The 18,901-nt window shown below is 41.0% G+C and overlaps 1 protein-coding gene across 1 annotated transcript; it reads right to left on the bottom strand.

Annotated features, from left to right (window-relative positions):
• Nucleotides 1–623: 623 nt before the first annotated feature.
• Nucleotides 624–18,006, bottom strand: syt12 (synaptotagmin XII). The gene is made up of 8 exons (XM_026312178.1): nt 17,608–18,006; nt 10,154–10,214; nt 9,150–9,343; nt 8,157–8,555; nt 4,233–4,448; nt 3,733–3,853; nt 3,281–3,414; nt 624–2,257 (listed from the first exon to the last, which is right to left on the bottom strand). Exons 2-8 carry the CDS (start codon nt 10,197–10,199, stop codon nt 2,084–2,086), a joined length of 1,284 nt encoding a protein of 427 aa, XP_026167963.1. The 5' UTR covers nt 10,200–10,214; nt 17,608–18,006; the 3' UTR covers nt 624–2,083.
• Nucleotides 18,007–18,901: the final 895 nt, after the last annotated feature.

Below are 18,901 nucleotides of genomic sequence, written 5' to 3'. Positions count from 1 at the left end.
AAAGTAATAATGCTCATACCTTCAATATATATAGATATAAATATGTATTTATGAAGTCCATTAAGGAAAGGGCCATGTTTATTTTACATATTTTCTGCAATTTAGGCAAGAAATAAAGAAATTACTGGTACCAGCTTTGTTAAATACATGTATACAACAAAAGTAACTCTGTAAGCACTGAACTACTGAACTAAATGTTTGGTAAAATGCACCTTTTCCCATCTTATTTCTACTTATGTAACTTCCTAAGCCATTCCCAGGTTCTCTTGCAGCAGCTACTAGGCTGTTAGGTTGTGATAAACAAACAGTATGTCATACTCTATATCTCTGTAACAGACCTCACTCTTACGGACAGAATCCAGTCTATTTCTCCTCTGTCATTCTTCAAGAGGTTAATTTTACCCAAAACAAAACAAAGAAGAGAGTGAGATATTTTTTTCCTTTTTCCTCCTCACAGAGATCAACAATTCCAGGTCATGCCAACAGGATGAACAAGTGATCAGGCTGTAACTGCTGAATTGCTTTAATTTCAAACAGCATTCACACAATACACTGTATTCTTGAGGCACATTCACGTCAAATGCTAAATAACATCATGCATGGTTGGATGTAGGCTACAGCTCTGTTGATTAGAATGCAAATGCTGATTGTAAATGAAGATATTGCTTCATTATTTGGCACAGTAGGAAATATTGTTTATTATATAACCGCAGGAGTGTTATTTTAGAGCGGATTTTCAAAGTGGACTGAGATCAGACATTGACCAAATATATAGTGTAAGTTCTGTTCGGAAAAACAAAGGCAAATCACAAAAATGCATAAGGCTGATGATGCTTTTAGAGTTAGAAGATATTTCACATGGTAGCTCACATTCAAAAGTTACAACAAAACAGCACTGTTGCACTATGTTGTAGAGAATATCTCTACAATCTCTACTTCACAAAGCCACCTTGACATTCGTACTTTTAGAAGACTCTTGTCACATTATTTTTATTTTAACTGAAAGCCTTTTAGCTCCAGGTGGTTTCAACCAGGAATGCCTTCAGTGCTAACGAGAACTCTGCAGGCAGCTTAACAGCAAAATCTAAAATGGGTGTGACAAGTGCCTGGTGAAAAAAGAAAACTAGATTCTGAGATTAGAATATCAAGGTATGTCCTCTAACACAAAAGAATCTGTAAACCCATTTAAAGGTTACAGTATAATTTATTTCACAAGTTTCATTCCCAGAGATGTTTAAATAAGAATTAATTGATCGGCAACAATATTACTGTTAAATACAATGCTCTGTAAATGAAAATGTAAAAGTGTAATATGAAAAACATGATTTGCACCCAGGATTTACAGAAACAATGGCAATGAGAAGAATGTTATAGACTATTTACACAGTTATATATGCTTATGCAACTTCTATTGCAATAATGATGGTAAAAACAGAACACTGCAACATGGTATTTATATGCTGATTACATTTGATTTGACCACCCTGTAACAACTGCTACAATTTACAATTATTTCACCTGGATAAGAGTACCTGGATTTTTTTCAAAAGCACAATAAATACTGAACATACCAAAACCTCTAATATCTGTCAGTCTCACTGTTAACAAATTACACAACCAAATCCAACGGACTTAACAAAACTCAAGTCTAAAACTGCTACAAAACCAATTGTGTTTGTAATCAATGACTGGTGTGAAAAGACAAATGAGTGTTTTCCTGAAAGACAAGTGATTTTACCCCTCCATCCAATCGGTCATTCTCTAGACAACTTTAATAGGCTTCAACCAGAGTAGGCACCATGTAGACAGGGGTTAAACCTGCTGAGGTTGGCCAGGGATCAGTGATGCACTCAGTTTCAGGGTCAAACAATTGCTTTTCTAATTCCTCTCCCCTTACATGAATATAAGGTGGTCACTCCAATTTGTCACTTACAAGAAACTGTGCCGCCCCAATGTAAACTCTTACCTTATCACAGCAGGGTAGCAGATTTACGAATGGCATCAACCAAGGTCATGGTTGAAAAAAACATAAAGAAGTGAGTTTTATTTGAAACAGGTTGAGAATGTATGTGGGCAGGGAGGACTAGATCCTGCGCAGAGGGTGCCACATGGACACAGGCTTCCTTAGGGTGGCCAGCATCTGGTTCCAGTGGGTGATCCCCATTCCGCTGGCCTCAGGCCCGATGATCACGTGGCCCAAATTTTCACCACGGCCATCGTCTGTGGCCTCTGCTACTGTCACCCTCAGGGAGAGCTCCTGCAAACATGATTATACAACCTGCTATGTAAGCATGAATCAGCATTGTGTTTACAGCCTAGTTTATCTTTGTGAAATTAGGTTAAAGTGTAATAACAACATCTGGCTGCTCTTACTGACTTTGGTATTTTACCCTCATTATTTTTGACTTATATTTAATTTCCCATATAACCAGGAGGAAAAGAACAATTATGCTTTTAGGACTTTAAATTATTATAGACTTATTCATGTGTTTAGTTTAGGTCTAAGGATGACAGTGTCAGTCTGTCAGCTGCTGCTGAAAGAACTGCCATGACATTTAGGACACACACACACACACACACAAACACACACACACACACATACACACACACCTCCAAAGGATATTTGATATTAGCATTCTATTATATTTTCATCTAACATCTTAATCAGGTCAAAAAAGTAATGTGTCTAACGTTTTTATGTCAAAATACTTGTAAAATCAACATTTTGATGAGCTTCATGCTAAATTAAGAAAGGGAAAACTAAAGACCTACTAAACATCAGCATGTTAATATGCGACTGTGCACATGATAGCAAGCTGACATTAGCATTTATCTCAGAGCTCTGCTGTTTCTAAGTACAGCCTCAGTAGGCTTGTTGCTACTGTAGCTCTGTATCTATCTTTTACTAATGAGGGGTACACACTGGCACATAATATATTAACAGCTAATTTACAATATTTACATTCCGCATAATAAGACCTGAGTGTCATTAAGGAAATAGTCTTAAATGTTCATGGTAAACATATTGCATGTAATCATTAAAAATATTGTAAAATCCATACAGTCCATTTAACATCTTCCAGTTTATCTGTATAAGTTGTGTGTGTACCTGTTTACATGTAACCACACAAATGTCCATGGCCTTTTGGCTTTAATAATTTACATATGTTAGCATATTTTATCTCATCTTTTTCATTTTCCTTTTTTGGATTAATGAGTTTTCATCTCATCATTTGCTCATTTAGGGACAATGTAGACCTGAGGTAGAATGAATTATTACCTGCAGGACGATCGACGGCACAGAGAATATCATTGCTTCATTGAAGATGGGGTTTGTGTCATCCCTTTTGGTGGAAGTCTTCTTTTTGCTGATCTTCCTGCCATCTTGCAGGAGATAAACTTTGACAAATGGATCTGTGAAAATGAATGAGATTCCGACCATATACAAATTGCATAGCAAACTAGTAAGCAAGTAAACACAGTCCTGTGCAGGCAATTAACTCTGTGGATGATAATAACATCACTGCAGAAGGTGAGCTTTATCACCATAATGTTAGTATGGCTCTAATGTGGAAATTTAATGTGATGAACATGCCATTAAAGTCCCATCTGCCTTTCTGAGTATCTCCATTAACAGTGTTTTATTACTGAGTCACATGCAGAAGTAGATCCTATTTACTCACATTCACAAATTAAACAAACATAGTACAGCAAACAGTAAATATCCCTGACCTGCAGTGTTCTTGCCGTTGGTCCACACCAGGTTCTTGCACTTGGCCACGACCACAGTGAGGCGCTCTGCTGTTGGCAAATAGCTGAGAGACAACAGGATCTCCCCAACTGCATCCACAGCCTGGAGTCAAAGCAGAGCATGTCTCCATGTCTCACATACATGTGTGTGTGTGTGTGTGTGTGTGTGTGTGTGTGTGTGTGTGTGTGTGTGTGTGTGTATATATATATATATATATATATATATATTTTTTTTTTTTTTTAATTGAATCTAACATGTAATTATCCTGAATATCCAGCAGAGGGCCTCAGGCGCCACCATGTTTTCTTACATATCACTGCATACAGTATATACTGTAGATACTTCAGTTCACTGCAGGAGGCAGTACATATTGGAAATGAGCCTGAAATTCAAACCTGAAATAAATTCTGATAATATAATCTTTCTGTATTGCCTTTATATCAAATCATAATCTGTAGTATATAGTTTTACTGGACTTCACCTTGTTGACATCTTGAAGGTAGAGCCAGGCATTGAATGGTCTGATGGTCAGGTCCAGATCCGACAGCTTGAGCTCTGCTACCCCAGCACTGATGTTTCTCTCGTCAGCATCGATACCGAAAGCGGCAAAGCGCAGGCTGTACTCCTCCAGAGTGGACAAATCCATGGGGATGGAGAAGTGCTCATCAAAAATCACAGTGAATGCATTCGTCTGGACCTGTGAGAACCAGAAGAGAGTTGAAAAGTCAGATTATAAACTGTGGAACATATGCAGCTTCATCCTCTCCCTGGCTCGCTTGATTTCAGAATCAGGCACTGAGGGAGAAAAGGACAAAACATTTTCTAAATTTTAGTGATACCTCACTCAACCTGTAACCTGTAGTTCAAAGAAGCAGAATGGCGCCTTGTTCAGTGACTCTTCCTTTACATTTCCTTACAATTTTTATCACAAAGAAATAATTCCTGGCTGTTAAGCAGGATAATCAGGTGCAGTGGAGCTGAAGTTTTTTATGGCTGTTTTGAACTACTCTAAATAAACAGTGCTCAAAAAAAGCTGTGGACTATCCATAGTAACAATAAACTTATCAGCACCACAAATTAAATTCTATTCAACTTCATTGCAGAGTGAAGCCAGACCATCTATAAAATATCATATAAGCTTTTTGTTCATTTTTCTCATTCCTACTTATGTATGTATGTACTTAGTCTGCAAAAAAAAAAGAAAGTTGAATCTACTTTGATCTTATTTTTAATGTTTTAATGGAACATCGTGTATTTTAGCTAATTCAGCCCTTAAAGATTTCATTTTAAAAATGAAGTGGCGAAAGACGGTGATGCCAGGAAACAGCACTGAGCTAAAAACATAAAGTAATACAGGAGCACAAGGTCACAGAGTACATTTTCCCCACCCTGTCATATTTCCTAAAAGCTTTTACAATGAAAAATTGAACCTGAAGGCAGTTTGGCCAGGCCAGCACAGCGCACCATGACTGCTTTAGATCAAAGTGAGAGACTTGGCTGCTTCAGTCAGAGGCCTATACTCGCTCTGTGGCTAATGCTGATTTCAGAGAGAGAATCAGATACTGCAGCACGTACTGAGGGTTCACAAAGTGGATGGAAGTTACCAGGCAACTAGTAAATATGAAGAAGAAAGTGGCTTTAATTAGCCTTTTTTCACACCAGTCTTTACTCCTCATCACTTTTTTTTAAATGTGAAATAAACAGTGTGGCTTTTATACAAATATATCCAGACAGAATAAAGCAGGAGAAGCAGATACTGTGTAAGATTATGAGGAGTTGTTATTGAGAAAAAGTAAATGAACAACTCCCTGAAGCAGAAACGAACTGTTAATTCAGAGCACAGGGTCTACAAATCAGCCTGTGAGGTCGACCTCGCGTTGTGCCTCGTATAAAACAATTGAAGCATTATAATCATACACTGGACACCAACAGAATCCAGACAAAGCCCTGCTGCTGCTGCTGCTGCTGCTGCTGCTGCTGCTGCTGCTGTGTAAATATGTACATAAAGACATAAAGCAGGTGGTATCTCTCTGCTAATACAGCACACACACCTGGCCTCCATCCACATTATGACACTGTGAGCCTGCACTGTTATTTGTCGGCTTATTGCTTAGGGCATAACAATAGTGATGAGTGTGGTGAAAAGAAGGCAGTAAAGAGAGAGAGAGAGAGGCTCATGTGTGTGGATATGTGTGCGTGAGCTATAGACAACAGAGAAAAGCAGAAAGCAGACTGGTAAATTATTATTACAGGCAAAGGAAGAGCAAGAAGCAGTGACAGCAGACAAAGGGGAAGAAAAAGAGATGAGGGGAATTTAAACAACAGAAGGGAGCAACAAGGGAGGAAGGACAAAGAGAAGAAAATGCATGAGAGAAAGCAAACAAAAGACAGAGAGGTGGGGGGAGAAGCTGACTTGACCATCAGGGCAAGCAGAGCTGATGTCAGCATTTTCTTTGGCCTTCGCCACCACTCGACATTAAAGAGAGAGCTACTAAAGGCATCAGAGGCTGCTTCCATTGTTATGAATGCATTAATACAACACAAGAACATGTTCAAATAAAAGGGTGCCCTGATGAGTCTGTGTCGTGCCGTCAACCTGCACAAACTGTACAAAACCAGCAGTCCCACAAGGCGCAATGCCGATGACTCAGCCCGGCAGGAGCTGCTGGGTTTTCAGGCGACGTGTAGCCAAGAACAGAAGGAAGTGGCAGGTGTAGCAGATTGAGGCATGTTGTCCTGTTACAACAGTTACTTCACCTTAGATTCAGATTTCTTTTATGAAATTGATTTAATGGAGAGTTAAAAAGTAACAGTTAACTACATCATTATCCACAGGAAATATAAAAGGGTTTAAATATAATGTAAATGATAAAAAAAATACTCATGAGACAGAAACTTTCTCTTATAATTTTGACCTAAATTTTGACTTAAATATTTTTTTAAAAACAAAGTACTTGACAAAACACATGAAACTAATGGATTTACAGTACAATAAAATTGAAATAATCCAATCAAAGGAGCAATTTTACAGCTTTTAAAGACAAAATGCAATAAAACCAATTAATAAAGTGAATATATGAGTAAATGCTGTTCTAAAATAATGTCAGTTAAACAGAAAGAAATAGAAAGCCTTTAGTACTTTTACTGTTATCGTATTCATAATTTTTCAAAATTGACTTCCTTATGTATATGAATCATGTTATAGCACATTTTCTGGGATTTGAATGACTAGGCAGTTTATGGAAAAAGTAACGAGACAGAACTATCTGTGATTAATCCTGAAATTAAATTCTTGGAAAATCGATGTACTTCATCACATTATCTTGTTTATTGAATTTAAGGACTGTCCCTGAAGGCCAATTATACATAAAGACATTATGGCAAAGACTCAGATGGATATTGATGCATATTGTCATGTCATCCAACCTGATCATCTAATCTAAACTCACCTTTGTGACTTGTAGCATTGGCTTAAACTGAGTGAGCTGAAAATGAATCACGTCTCATCATAAGGATTAAAAATCTCATAAATACTTCATAAAACCACATATCATCATTATTATAGCCTTAAGGGTAAACACACGTTACATCTCCTCTGCTGATGAACATAAAAGACTGGCATATCAAACTGTGGGAACAAGCCTGTCACCCTATGGGACTGATCACTGTCTCTGTCTAAAATTTAGCCAAGGTTAAAATCTTAAACATAGTTCAAGTGGACCAAAGTAGCATCTGAGTAAGAAAGCCTCAGATGCCCAGCTGCTCTCCCACAATATCAGAAGCAAGTTTTATCTTTGGTTCTTTGCCCAAGTTCAGTCTTCATAGCCTAATTGCTAATTACCTTGATTCTCTCTTTATTTTTCCTCCCCAGCCTTGAATCTCTGCTCCATTAGTAGTCTGGGGGAAGCTGGAAGCCTCACAAGTCTTTTCTTTTTTCAAGATTGTTCCAGGTAGTGAGGAACAGCCTCATCTTTACCACTAAAAAATGTATATGACTTTGGTCTGATTCCCTGTACATTCACATAAGCTCAGCCATGTTCACACATACATGCAGTTTATATATCACATTGTTCATACATGCATATGCACAAAACAGATCACCCTCAGTCATTCACTGCCTAAACTCACCACAACTAACTTCTAAATCTTTAGAGGTTTTCATCCAGAGACACAGTTCAGTCCACCAGGTGCAACTCCAATCTAATCTTCACTGGAAAAGAAATCCTAACTCCAGTCACAATCAAACCATGACATGGAAAAACTGCTTCCAGGACCAAGTTTTCATGCTCAAGACCAACTAGTTTCACATGCTGATGAGAACACTTTTTATCCCTTCAGTGAGTTTTTCCTTCCTGAAACTGTGAAGACATAACAGATAAAGTCAAGAACCCTCCAGCATCCTTACCTTTGTGACTCCCACATTGAGCTCCTCTGACCCCAGGGAGACTCTGATGAAACAGCTGGGGAATTCCCCCTCCTCCTTCTCCAGCAGGTCTTTGCCCTGATGCACAGTGATATGGAGCAGTCCCACTCCCTGTTGCCTTGATGGTTCAAACTCAAGCGTCACCTCCAGCTGGCCGACTGTGAAGTCATGGCCGAAGTTATTAGCGATGGAGGAGATGGAGCTGAGCGAGTCTGTGGAGACAGATCGGTTGAGCTGGGCCATGCCAGTCGGGTCCAACTCCCTGCTCATCAGCTCCAGGTGGCCCAGGTCCCTGAAGCCATCTGGGGTGTCACCGAGGGCCAGGCTGGGCTTGCGGCTAGAGGTGGTGGAGGTCCGCCGGTGGTTGTTGGCTGCCACTCTCTTTAGAGGAGATAAACAAATTGACAAAAAAAAATCTTACTTACGGACTTAAAGTGACATTTTCTAGTTTGTTTGTAATCACCTTCTTTCCACTCCTGCTAAACTCTCCACTATGTTCACCGGCTAGTCCCCAACTTTGTCTCTCATGCAGCCGGTTTTTAGACCCACTGCACCAAAACAACTCTCCACCAAATTAGGATCAGACAAGGTTGGACAATCTTTGCTCTGCCTGTGTTTCTTGTCCTGCTGACCTAGGTTGTAGTGATGGTTCTGTCTTTCCAGGTCTCCGAAATTCCTTTGGTTAGAACTTGTCAGGTATAATATATTCAGGCACAAGCCTCTGAAGGTGAAAATAAATTGAATTTTAAACAATAATAATCCTTCAGCCACAGGAAACTTTACTTTGAAATCAGCGGATGCAGTCCAGCTGGAAGAAACACCTGCAGCCTAAACCCTCTATGCCGCATGATTGCTCCGTACTTCAAAAAAGTGGGTTGGTTCTGCCGCTAGCAACTCAAACTCAAAAAACTTCCCCTTTCCTGTTTTGCAGGTAAATGTACTGTAGGTATACACAACACTGAAATTCAACATCACCTTTTGTCGAACTTCTGAGAAGGAGGTTCCATATTTTTCTTGCAGATATCGATAGTCAAAATTGGGGAAGGGGGACGGTGTGGGGAAGGTTCCAGATTTCCACAGCTTCCAGATATTGAGCCCGGCTACTGCCAGCAGTATGAAGAAGCCCACCAGGTAGATCCCCACCTCCCATCCAGGTGGGTTACGCACCACTAAGACAAACACATAAAACAACATGTTTAAAGGTAGCCATATACACTTCCATTTAATCAGAGGCACATAAAGCTGGGCCTCATAACTGTCTGTATTTCATATTTAAAGGGCTGAATCACTGGTAGAGGTACACAGTTTGGGAGAAACCCGGGACAGAGAGTTTAGTCAGGCTTTTTATTTTAAGACCACTAGGAGTCTTAACAAGCTCACAGTCACTGAGCACAGTCAGATACTGTTTCAAGCTTTGCCATTTAGCATTGAGTTGTGACTTTGGGAGACAGGACAAATAAAGTTTGATGGAAATTAGGTTGTAGTTTAAAACAAAATCTGATAAAATGTGATGGTCACACTGAAAAGCCATTCTGACCATCAGTGCATCTTATGTTGCATTGAAGAGGTGGATTATGAGGCTCTGCTGAGCTGTCTTTCTCAAGATGAACTGCATCTGTGGAAGAAATTTGACAGGTTTATCTCTACCCTCCAACACAAGAGATAAGCCAATTATAGGGCAAGTGGAAATGTTGTGTAACATAGACGGCCTTCAGCAATGGACGAGACCAGAGGTGTTGTAAAGCCTGAGTGTAAAGGTGACAACAGCTATCAAACAGACCTGAGAACACACACATAAATGCATAGGACTTAATGGAAATCTACATCTCCCATAGTCTGATACACATACTCAGACAGAGAAACACAATTACAGCAGTGTGGATAAAATCGCAGATGTCAAGCTTTTTACACCAGGACACATATGTAGAAAAGATTAGCAATGAATGAATATGCTGTGACATCCGAGGTTGTGAACTCACCACTCAGATGGTAGCCCGATATATCCCCACTTGGAGCCGAGGACATGGTGCTGCAGCCACCCTGAAAAAACATCCAGCAATAATGTGTTTAGGAGCCTTTTTATGTTACACACAATAACAGAAACAATTTGGTGCAAGACTCTGGAAAGATATCCCAGATTTATTTCAAAGTGGGAATTTGAAATGGGAGATTTATTTCCTCTAAAATGCATTCAGTACCCTGCGGAGTAAATAATTTATTCAGAGATGTAGTTAATAACATTTTAATCCCTAATTCCAGTAACAACCCTCACGTTTAGAAGTTTTCCTTATAACTTACCAATCGAAAGCTTTTCATTTCAATGTAACTCACAGAAAATGTAGCTGTTATTTAACCTGGTTTGGCCTATAGGGTAAAAATGCACCGTGGGACCCTAATAACTCCTGACATCCACTGCTGCGTTCAAGGTACATGAACAGAATGGGACATATATGCTAACACCCTCATCAGCATTACATTTCCTTCAAAATGTATTTAATGCCATAAATTAATGTCATAAATGTATTTATTCAGGCAGTTAATTTCAGAGAGGGTGAATGTTGAGAAGCTCCATGGACATGTACTATGACTTTCACTGTATTATATCTCTGATCTGACTGCTACGTGCACCATATTTACAGCAAAAGAACATAAAACAGATTATTTGCAGCTCTGCTTACAATAAAAGCATCTAGACTGATTGTGTATAAGCTGTATGTTGATGCAGATTAGACTTGTTTAGTTTACAATAAGGAAGCAATTTCATTTTCATGCTTCTTTCCTAAAAATAGATGGGTTTTTTTTTTCAGAGACAAAGGAGAACAATATATTTCTACACTGCTCTCTTCCTCCGCAAACTGAAAAAAAAGATTGGTCGCTGGTGTGTGACTCATTCTTCCCCTGCCATTTGGAATCTCCCCATATCTCTGCAGCTTGGGGGAAACGGGAGCATTACACTAATGATATAGAAAAAAGCTGACAGAGGTGGGGGTTCACTCAGTTCTGCTGAGCCCTTTGCAGACCACAGTCATGCAGGCCAATTAAAGTGGCTGACGCAGTGCAGGGCCCACTGACAGCTGCTGATGTGCCATTAGCAAAGCACGGAGAATCTCGACGCAGCTTAAGGTAACATCAGTGTAGAGGAGGAAGAGAGCAAGAGAGAGCAAAACAATGTTTCAGACAGATTTAATAAATAACAACGAGGCAGCGTGGGCACGCTGGTGTTCAGTAGGCTTAACGTGGCAGAATACCAACACTGAAATCAAACCTGCCTAAAATAGAAATATATTAAAAGGAGGGCCATATTTTTTGCTGCAGCTTTTTACTTTTCAAATAGTTTATATGCAGTCTCAACCTCAGGTACCACAAATGATTCAGGTGGCCTTCATAGCGAGTCTACAATTGACGATAGTTTATTTCGATAACAGATATGATACAGATCAACATCACATTCTGTTTTTGTTATTTATTTCTAAGTACCCTTAGAGGGGAATCACAACTAACTTGAAATGAACTGGAGAGGTGCTCACAACGACAAACAGCATTTGGTCAACAAGTTCCTTTGTTATGTGGAAAAAACAAACAAACAAACAAAAAAAAAACAACTTGACTTGTTCCTGTAATAAACCATCTGCCAGCTTAAGGCTTGAGGATTTACACAGAGCGAGTAGAATTATCAGTAACCGTAAATCGCAGATGCTCAGAGAACAGCCAACACACACAACTCTCAAATCCCAACACCAGCCCTGTCAAACAAGCTGCTCTGACCTCCTGTCGTGAAGTGGGTTTGAGATGTAGCGTAAAAAAACCTTAAAGTGGGTCCCTGTCTGCCTTGTGACCTTGTTTGTTTTCCCCACTTTTCCCATTTCCCCTGCTACCATCCACCACACACAATCTCAGCACAGTGTCTCAGTATGTGTGATAAAGAAGACAGGGAGATGAAAAGTGAAAATTGAAAAAGAGAAAAACAGAGGAGGAACTAGAGCAAGAAGCACTGGTGTCAACCTAAACTACAATGTCTTATTTCCATGAAATCATCAGATATGTCATGATTTATATCACTGCCATTTTCTCATTTCGATTTGAGACTCCTCCCACTCACAGCTCATTAACACATGGTTGAGAAGGGAAAGGTGAAAATTTACATAAAACCTTTTCCATCGATGTGTCATACCCACATGATCTTTACTTTCCCACTAGATTCATCTCACCATTGCTGCAGGGATTCTGTGTCCGATAGCATCCCTCATACGCTCTAAAAGAGTGTCATCCTGCAGTGCAGTACAGAGCTAAATGTCTAAAGGACATTTTAATTACCAAGATATACCTCAAATTAATATCCTGTCACTATGTCAGCTTGCAAAACTGGCTGCAACGGGTGTTAATTGGCATATCAACATACCATACTGCTGTACTGAAACATATTTCTACTTTTAAAGTAGAGATAGTCGAGGCAAATTTTTATTCTGCATGTTTCAAAGTCTGGTTATTATCTTATAGTTGTATTTTGTTGCGGAGAAACCTTAATTTTCCTTTGTGCACTTAAGAGGCAGTCCTTATTTGGCCCTGATTGGATCTATCCCCCAGAGCACCTGCAGAGATATTAGCTGATGTTTTCTGTGTATGTGTGTGTGGTCCTCATCAGTCAATGCTGAACCAACACACACACTGTCTGTGGCATGACGAGCAGCTCACCTCTGTGTGTTTTTGTGAGTCAGATGGATATATCACATCTACTCTCCATCAATATCCACATTTCATGGATAAAGTATTGCAGGGATTTAAACGCCACTGAACACTAGTATCAGCTTTTCGATCACAGCAGATGAGGCTGTTCATTTGCTTCAGGCGGCTGAAGAAATGAGATAAAACAACTCATGCACTGAGTTGTCAGATGGAGGCGTGCTTTGGAGCAGCCTTCTTTACCTCTGTTGGCGTTTACAGGCTTAGTCTCTCTGCTGCAGCCAATCAGCTTAGAGACAGGGCAATATCACTTCACTGTAGCCTGTTTAAACATTTCTGCTTCATGCATGTAGCCACAAACAAAAAAACATTCCTTATGACCTCTAGAGCTCAGGGAAGATGCTCCTCAAACACGACTATAACACAACACCTGATCTCTTCCTTTTCTGGGACAGATTAACAGGAGCTCATGTCTGCCTATGCTGAAGTGGCTTTTTTTTTTCATTTTTAGGGGTTCTTTTTCAAAAGTAGTAAAAATATAACAAAGAAGAAGGTTTAGCTCATATTCTAACATCCTTCAGTCACACAGAAGAAGGTCATGTCACTGTTACTCTTATAAAGTTGAATTCACATGGTGGACTTTAAGTTACACGCCACTTTTCTCTCAAGCTCAGAAAATAAAGAGTCAGAAATGAGTATCTGTGTGTGAAAGTCCTCTCTGGTTTCTCCTGCTGAAAGGGTCTGACCTGGGAGGAGACAGACACTGTGGCTGCTGCATGCAGACCAAGCAGCTTTCTCTGTCTCTCCAGCTGAACCTAAATCAGCTCAGACGTAAACAGCAAACTCAACACACTGAGCTGTTACTGTGTTGTAACTGGATGTAAATATGCCACAGCCACTGCTGTTTGCTACTAACAGACAGGAAGAAATAAAACAAGAAAGTCCCCGTACTGGAGATGCATGTTAAAAAAGATCTGATCAATAACAACAGGCACACTGATTTATGTCCCCACACACAGGCAGCCATAGAGAAAGAGAAACAAAGAGGAGGCAAAAATAAAGAACAGAGGGAAGGTTAGATAGAGGGAGAACAAGACAAGAAAGAGATGATAGAAGGAAGTGATGGTGCCCTGGCTCCTCTTTCTCGCTCGCTCTCCCAACAACTGATCAATCAACTTTGCTTTTAATCTCGTCCAATGACTCGTAATCAAATGAACTGCTAGTGCACAGGACTCTGCACACACTGTACTCTCTCTCTCTCTCTCTCTCACCTCCTCACACATCCCTGTTTTCATCCCAGCCACTTTGACGCTGTGGTTAACACAGCTCGTTTGCTGCATGGTTAAGTAAAAGAAGCATGGCACCAGTTTTTAAATGGCAGGAAGAACCTGCAGAGATAAAAGAACAAAGCTTGTTGCCGTCTGCTGGGGACGTTGACTTTAGCTACAGCTGCACTTGAGCTAAATGCTAGTGTCAGCAGGCTAACGTGCACACATAGTGTTAGCAGGCTGATGTTCAGCATCATAATATTTACCATGTTATGACTAGCACTGAGAACAACAGGCAGCTGAGGCAGGTGGGAACGTCTTTAGATATAAAGACCAGACTCCACACAGACCAAAGGAAAACCAATGGAAAAGGTGGAGTGTAACAGAAAGCAGGGAATTGTTTGGCCTCTGTCGAGTTGGATTATTCAGTCGAGAGCTACTTAAATGAGTCTCACAACTGGAATCTGCAGGTTAAAAATGTTCTCTCTTTGTTTGGCAGAGGGAGAAGGAGCTTATGAGACAAAGGTTCATATTCAGGTTGAATAAACCATACAAACACAATCAAACCAGACAAATGGAGACAAAATGCTTGTTAGGCTGAAATAACTACAGACTCATTTTGTAAAATAATGTTTCCTTCTTTATTTATTGTCATAAATGATGACAGAATATACGTTAACTTCCAGAATCAGTTGCACCAGTTTTAGTTTTAGGTGGATGCTTCCCAATTAGAGAATTAATTAGAGAAGCTGCTTGTTTTTTCCCAGTTATTCCAACATTGAGATTAACTTTCTCATCACTTCTGTAACCTCAAAGCCTCAGTCTGGAGCCCTGGAAGCAAAATCATGCGTCATCATTGCTCCACCGCACAAATAACTCATTATACCTACTACTTACCAGATTAACAACCTGTCAATTATGCTAACACAGGACAGGGAAAGCACTTAGTCCTGCAAAACTGTCTGTCAGACCCGACTTAATGTTTAAGGGAAGGGGTCATTCATTCTCAGTAAAGTGAAAGTGGGTGGAAACCTAAATTTACCAAAGTGGAGAGGAGCAGTGATTTGAATCCAAGCCACAGCTTTATTGATTAGGTATTGACTAAGTGCAGTAAGGTCCAAATGTATTTGGACAGTTACACACTTTTTATGCTTCCATGCTTCATCTTTTTTGTCAGTAAAAATTTAGTCAGTAGTAGTTGACCTGCAGACTTTCAGCTTTAAAGTTGAATTCTCCTCAACTTTCATGTAAATGCACATAAGCTTTATCGTCACTGCAGCTATAACGTGAATCACTGCACTGCTAATAGTTTGGGTCCATGGTGCATTATACTGAAGGAAGCATGTCATGGAGCTGTAGCCTATAAACACTGATGCAAGATGGTTTCTTTTCCTTTGCCCAGGTGTTGGATAACAATCCATAGTTTGTCTTCACAACATTTAGTGTCTGTCCTTTAAGTTTGCATTCCCATCATTTGCTACCTGTAGTCCTGTGCTTCCAGTCTTTATGATAAGACCAGCTGGGAGAGCATGTATTTCCCAAAATGCCAAATTATGGCTCCTAAAGAACAGGCAAAAAGCAACCAGTTTTTATATATTGTCAACACTATTTAATGCCTGATAGCTTCTCTGAGTGTAAGTCTCATAAACATGATTAATCTTATGATACTTTATTTTACAGTGCTCTCTGCACCCTGCTCCATTTCAAAGTGTCGCTGAGAGATGTGAGCCATAGCTCTGTTTGGCAGCAAACTGGTCTGACCACAGGCATTCACCATAAAACGAGGCAATCCATTACACAATCTATTCTGCAAATACTCACTGTGATACATTAAGGTGTAAGCCACCGCTGGATGTTAGGAAGAGCATTTTCATAATGGCATAGGGCCTTTACAGCGTCACGTCTTCACTCTTCATCTTAGTTTTCTTACCGTAATAACACTTTTATTCAACACCAACTGGGGCACAGGAAGGGAATGTAGTGTATTATAGCTCTGTGTGTGTGTGTGTGTGTGTGTGTGTGTGTGTGTGTGTGTGTGTGCGCGTGTGTGTAAAGCAAGGGAAGCCCATGGCAGAAGGTGAGAGAGAGTAGGTGTTAAACGAATGGCTGAGATGATTGCAAATGCTGGTGGAGGAATTGAATTCTGAGCAGGTTGTATTTCAGCTCAGTGAAGAGGTGAGTCTCTCTCTCTCACACACACACACACACACACACACAGCTACATCACATCTTCTGCCAAGCCACTTCACACAGACCTCCAGCATCATTAGAAAGCTGTGGGGAACACACTCATAGAGCTGGAGAGGAATCAGAGTGTGAGATCATGTCGACAGGATTGATGGTTTTTCTCAACCATCAGAGTGTGAATCCTTTACAGAACAGACGGTGTTTTTCAACTGCATGTTCCAATTTCAGGCATTTGAAAATCATTGTTTTGAAAATCAGAAGGTCTGCTCATAACCATTTCACTGTTAATTATTGCAAAAGCACCTTATTGCACCTTTCAGGTGATCAGTACACACATCGAAACAGGAGACCTCTGACAATCAGCCTACGTGAATTGCACTAAAAGAAGACCACAACTAGTTCTACAAGGAACTAAAGTCCATTTCATCTTGGCAAAAACTTCAGGCACATCAAAGACAATGTCTGAGTTACAGGTATTTTCCTCCCGTTACATGTAAGTAGCTTCAGCTGGTAAAATAAGCTATTTCAGAATAAAACAATAAGACCTGGGGTTTCCTCAGGTGTGGAGACTCTAGAGCAGGAGGAGTCAACCCTGGTCCTTCCAGCTTCTGATTGGCTGAACACACCTGGTCCAGGTAATCAGCAGTGGGCAGGGCAGGTATGGCTGGAAACCAAACAGAGCAGTGGCCCTTGAGGACCAGGGTTGCTGAACTTTGACCGATCACAGAGAGACCCTAGAAACCCTAGAGGTTTTACACTGTACACACAGCCTACAGCCTCTCTGCTTAGACTGGATTCGAACACACGGTGTCAAAGACACTAAAGACATAAAGACTGCATGCACTCCGTGCTGAAAACAGAAGACTGTGAAACAGACTTAGAGCTGGTCTAATCTCACGCTGCAGGATCCAGAAAACTGCACTAAGTTCTTTTCAGGCACAGTTTTGCGCGCTGCTCGGGGTGTGATTTGTTACCCCTCCTTCAACCGGCTGCTAGTTCGAGTCCACTTGCAAAGCTAAACAATATTTGGCTCGACGACAGGGAAGCGCTGAGTCGTGGAATCACCGAGCCAGAAAAAAACCGCCTGCCATCCCGTGTGAGATTAACAGGCGCAGCGGATCCTTCACACGCTTCCATGTAATCCCATCACTGTCAATATGAAACAGCTGGGAGAAAAACGCATGCAAGTCCCGAGTCTCGTCATGATGCATATTGCGTGTTAGTGCACAGAGGGGCTCAGGAGCGCAGAGGCAGGTGGACACGGAGCCAAATGGCCGGAGACAGAACGCATTTCTTACCCGGAGTTTTCTCTTGGTGCAGTGGGGAGGAAGGAGGAGGAGGAGGAGATGGATAGCCCAACTCCACCGCTCTCCCTGGTTCAGGCACCTCTCTCCATTCAATGACGCCGATGCCGGTCCGGTCTGTGTATCCCGGGGATGGAGGAGGGAAGGGCTCACGCTCTTCCCGTTTCAGCGCATCCGGAACCTTTGAGTCTGTAGCCAGCTGGAGGAGGAAGAGGAGCAGAGGGATGAAGAAGAGGAGGAGTGTGACGCTTCAGCTTCGAGGTGTCCGTGTGTATCTGCAGCTGCTCGCTGGAGTCTGGAAAGCTGCTGCTAAAGGCATTTCTGTGTGAGGGTGTAAGTAGCAGCAGCCCCGACCGACTGCAGAAGGAAAGTCCCACCCCTGTAGCGCAACTTCCACCGCCGGCCTCTCACAAACACAACCACTGCCTCCTCTCCCAGGGCGCCGCAGCAGCAAGACAGCAGCGCTGGAAAGGATCTGCCTGCTACACACACGCACACGCACGCACACAAACACGCACAGTCTGTGTTACGTAACGAGTGCACGGGGGACGAGCGGGATGTGTGCGTGTATTTCAGGGACACCCAAACTTTTTCTTCCTTTTCTCTGTATCTCCCCCCCCCCCCCATAACAAATGAATACATTTAGTCTGAAGAACACCCCCCCCCCATAATAAATGAATACATTTATTCTGAAGAACACCCCCCCCCATAATAAATGAATACATTTATTCTGAAGAACACCCCCCCCATAATAAATGAATACATTTAGTCTGAAGAACACCCCCCCCATAACAAATGAATACATTTAGTCTGAAGAACACCCCCCCCATAATAAATGAATACATTTAGTCTGAAGAACACCCCCCCCATAATAAATGAATACATTTAGTCTGAAGAACACCCCCCCATAACAAATGAATACATTTAGTCTGAAGAACACCCCCCCCATAACAAATGAATACATTTAGTCTGAAGAACACCCCCCCATAACAAATGAATACATTTAGTCTGAAGAACCCCCCCCCATAACAAATGAATACATTTAGTCTGAAGAACCCCCCCCCCATATCAAATGAATACATTTAGTCTGAAGAACACCCCCCCCATAATAAATGAATACATTTAGTCTGAAGAACCCCCCCCCCCCCCCCCCCCATAACAAATGATTACATTTAGTCTGAAGAACAAACCTCCTCCTCTCCTCCTCTTTGCTTTAGCTGTGTTGGGATGATTCAGTGTGAAATTACATAAGTGTATACAGAAGGTGGGCAGGGTGCAGTGTTATCAC

The sequence above is a fragment of the Mastacembelus armatus genome, chromosome 6 (genome assembly GCF_900324485.2).
Source record: "Mastacembelus armatus chromosome 6, fMasArm1.2, whole genome shotgun sequence".
Lineage (NCBI taxonomy): Eukaryota > Metazoa > Chordata > Actinopteri > Synbranchiformes > Mastacembelidae > Mastacembelus > Mastacembelus armatus.
This window is presented reverse-complemented; position numbering and strand designations above follow the sequence as displayed.

What these genes read in the sequence shown, in the direction of transcription:
- syt12 (XM_026312178.1), bottom strand. Translation starts at nt 10,199, where the DNA reads ATGTCCTCGGCTCCAAGTGGGGATATATCGGGCTACCATCTGAGTG. An exon ending in ATCGGGCTACCATCTGAGTG is followed by an intron (nt 9,344 to 10,153) that starts GTGAGTTCACAA and finishes TGTTTGTCTTAG; the next exon opens with TGGTGCGTAACCCACCTGGA. An exon ending in CAACGGCAAGAACACTGCAG is followed by an intron (nt 3,415 to 3,732) that starts GTCAGGGATATT and finishes TCATTTTCACAG; the next exon opens with ATCCATTTGTCAAAGTTTAT.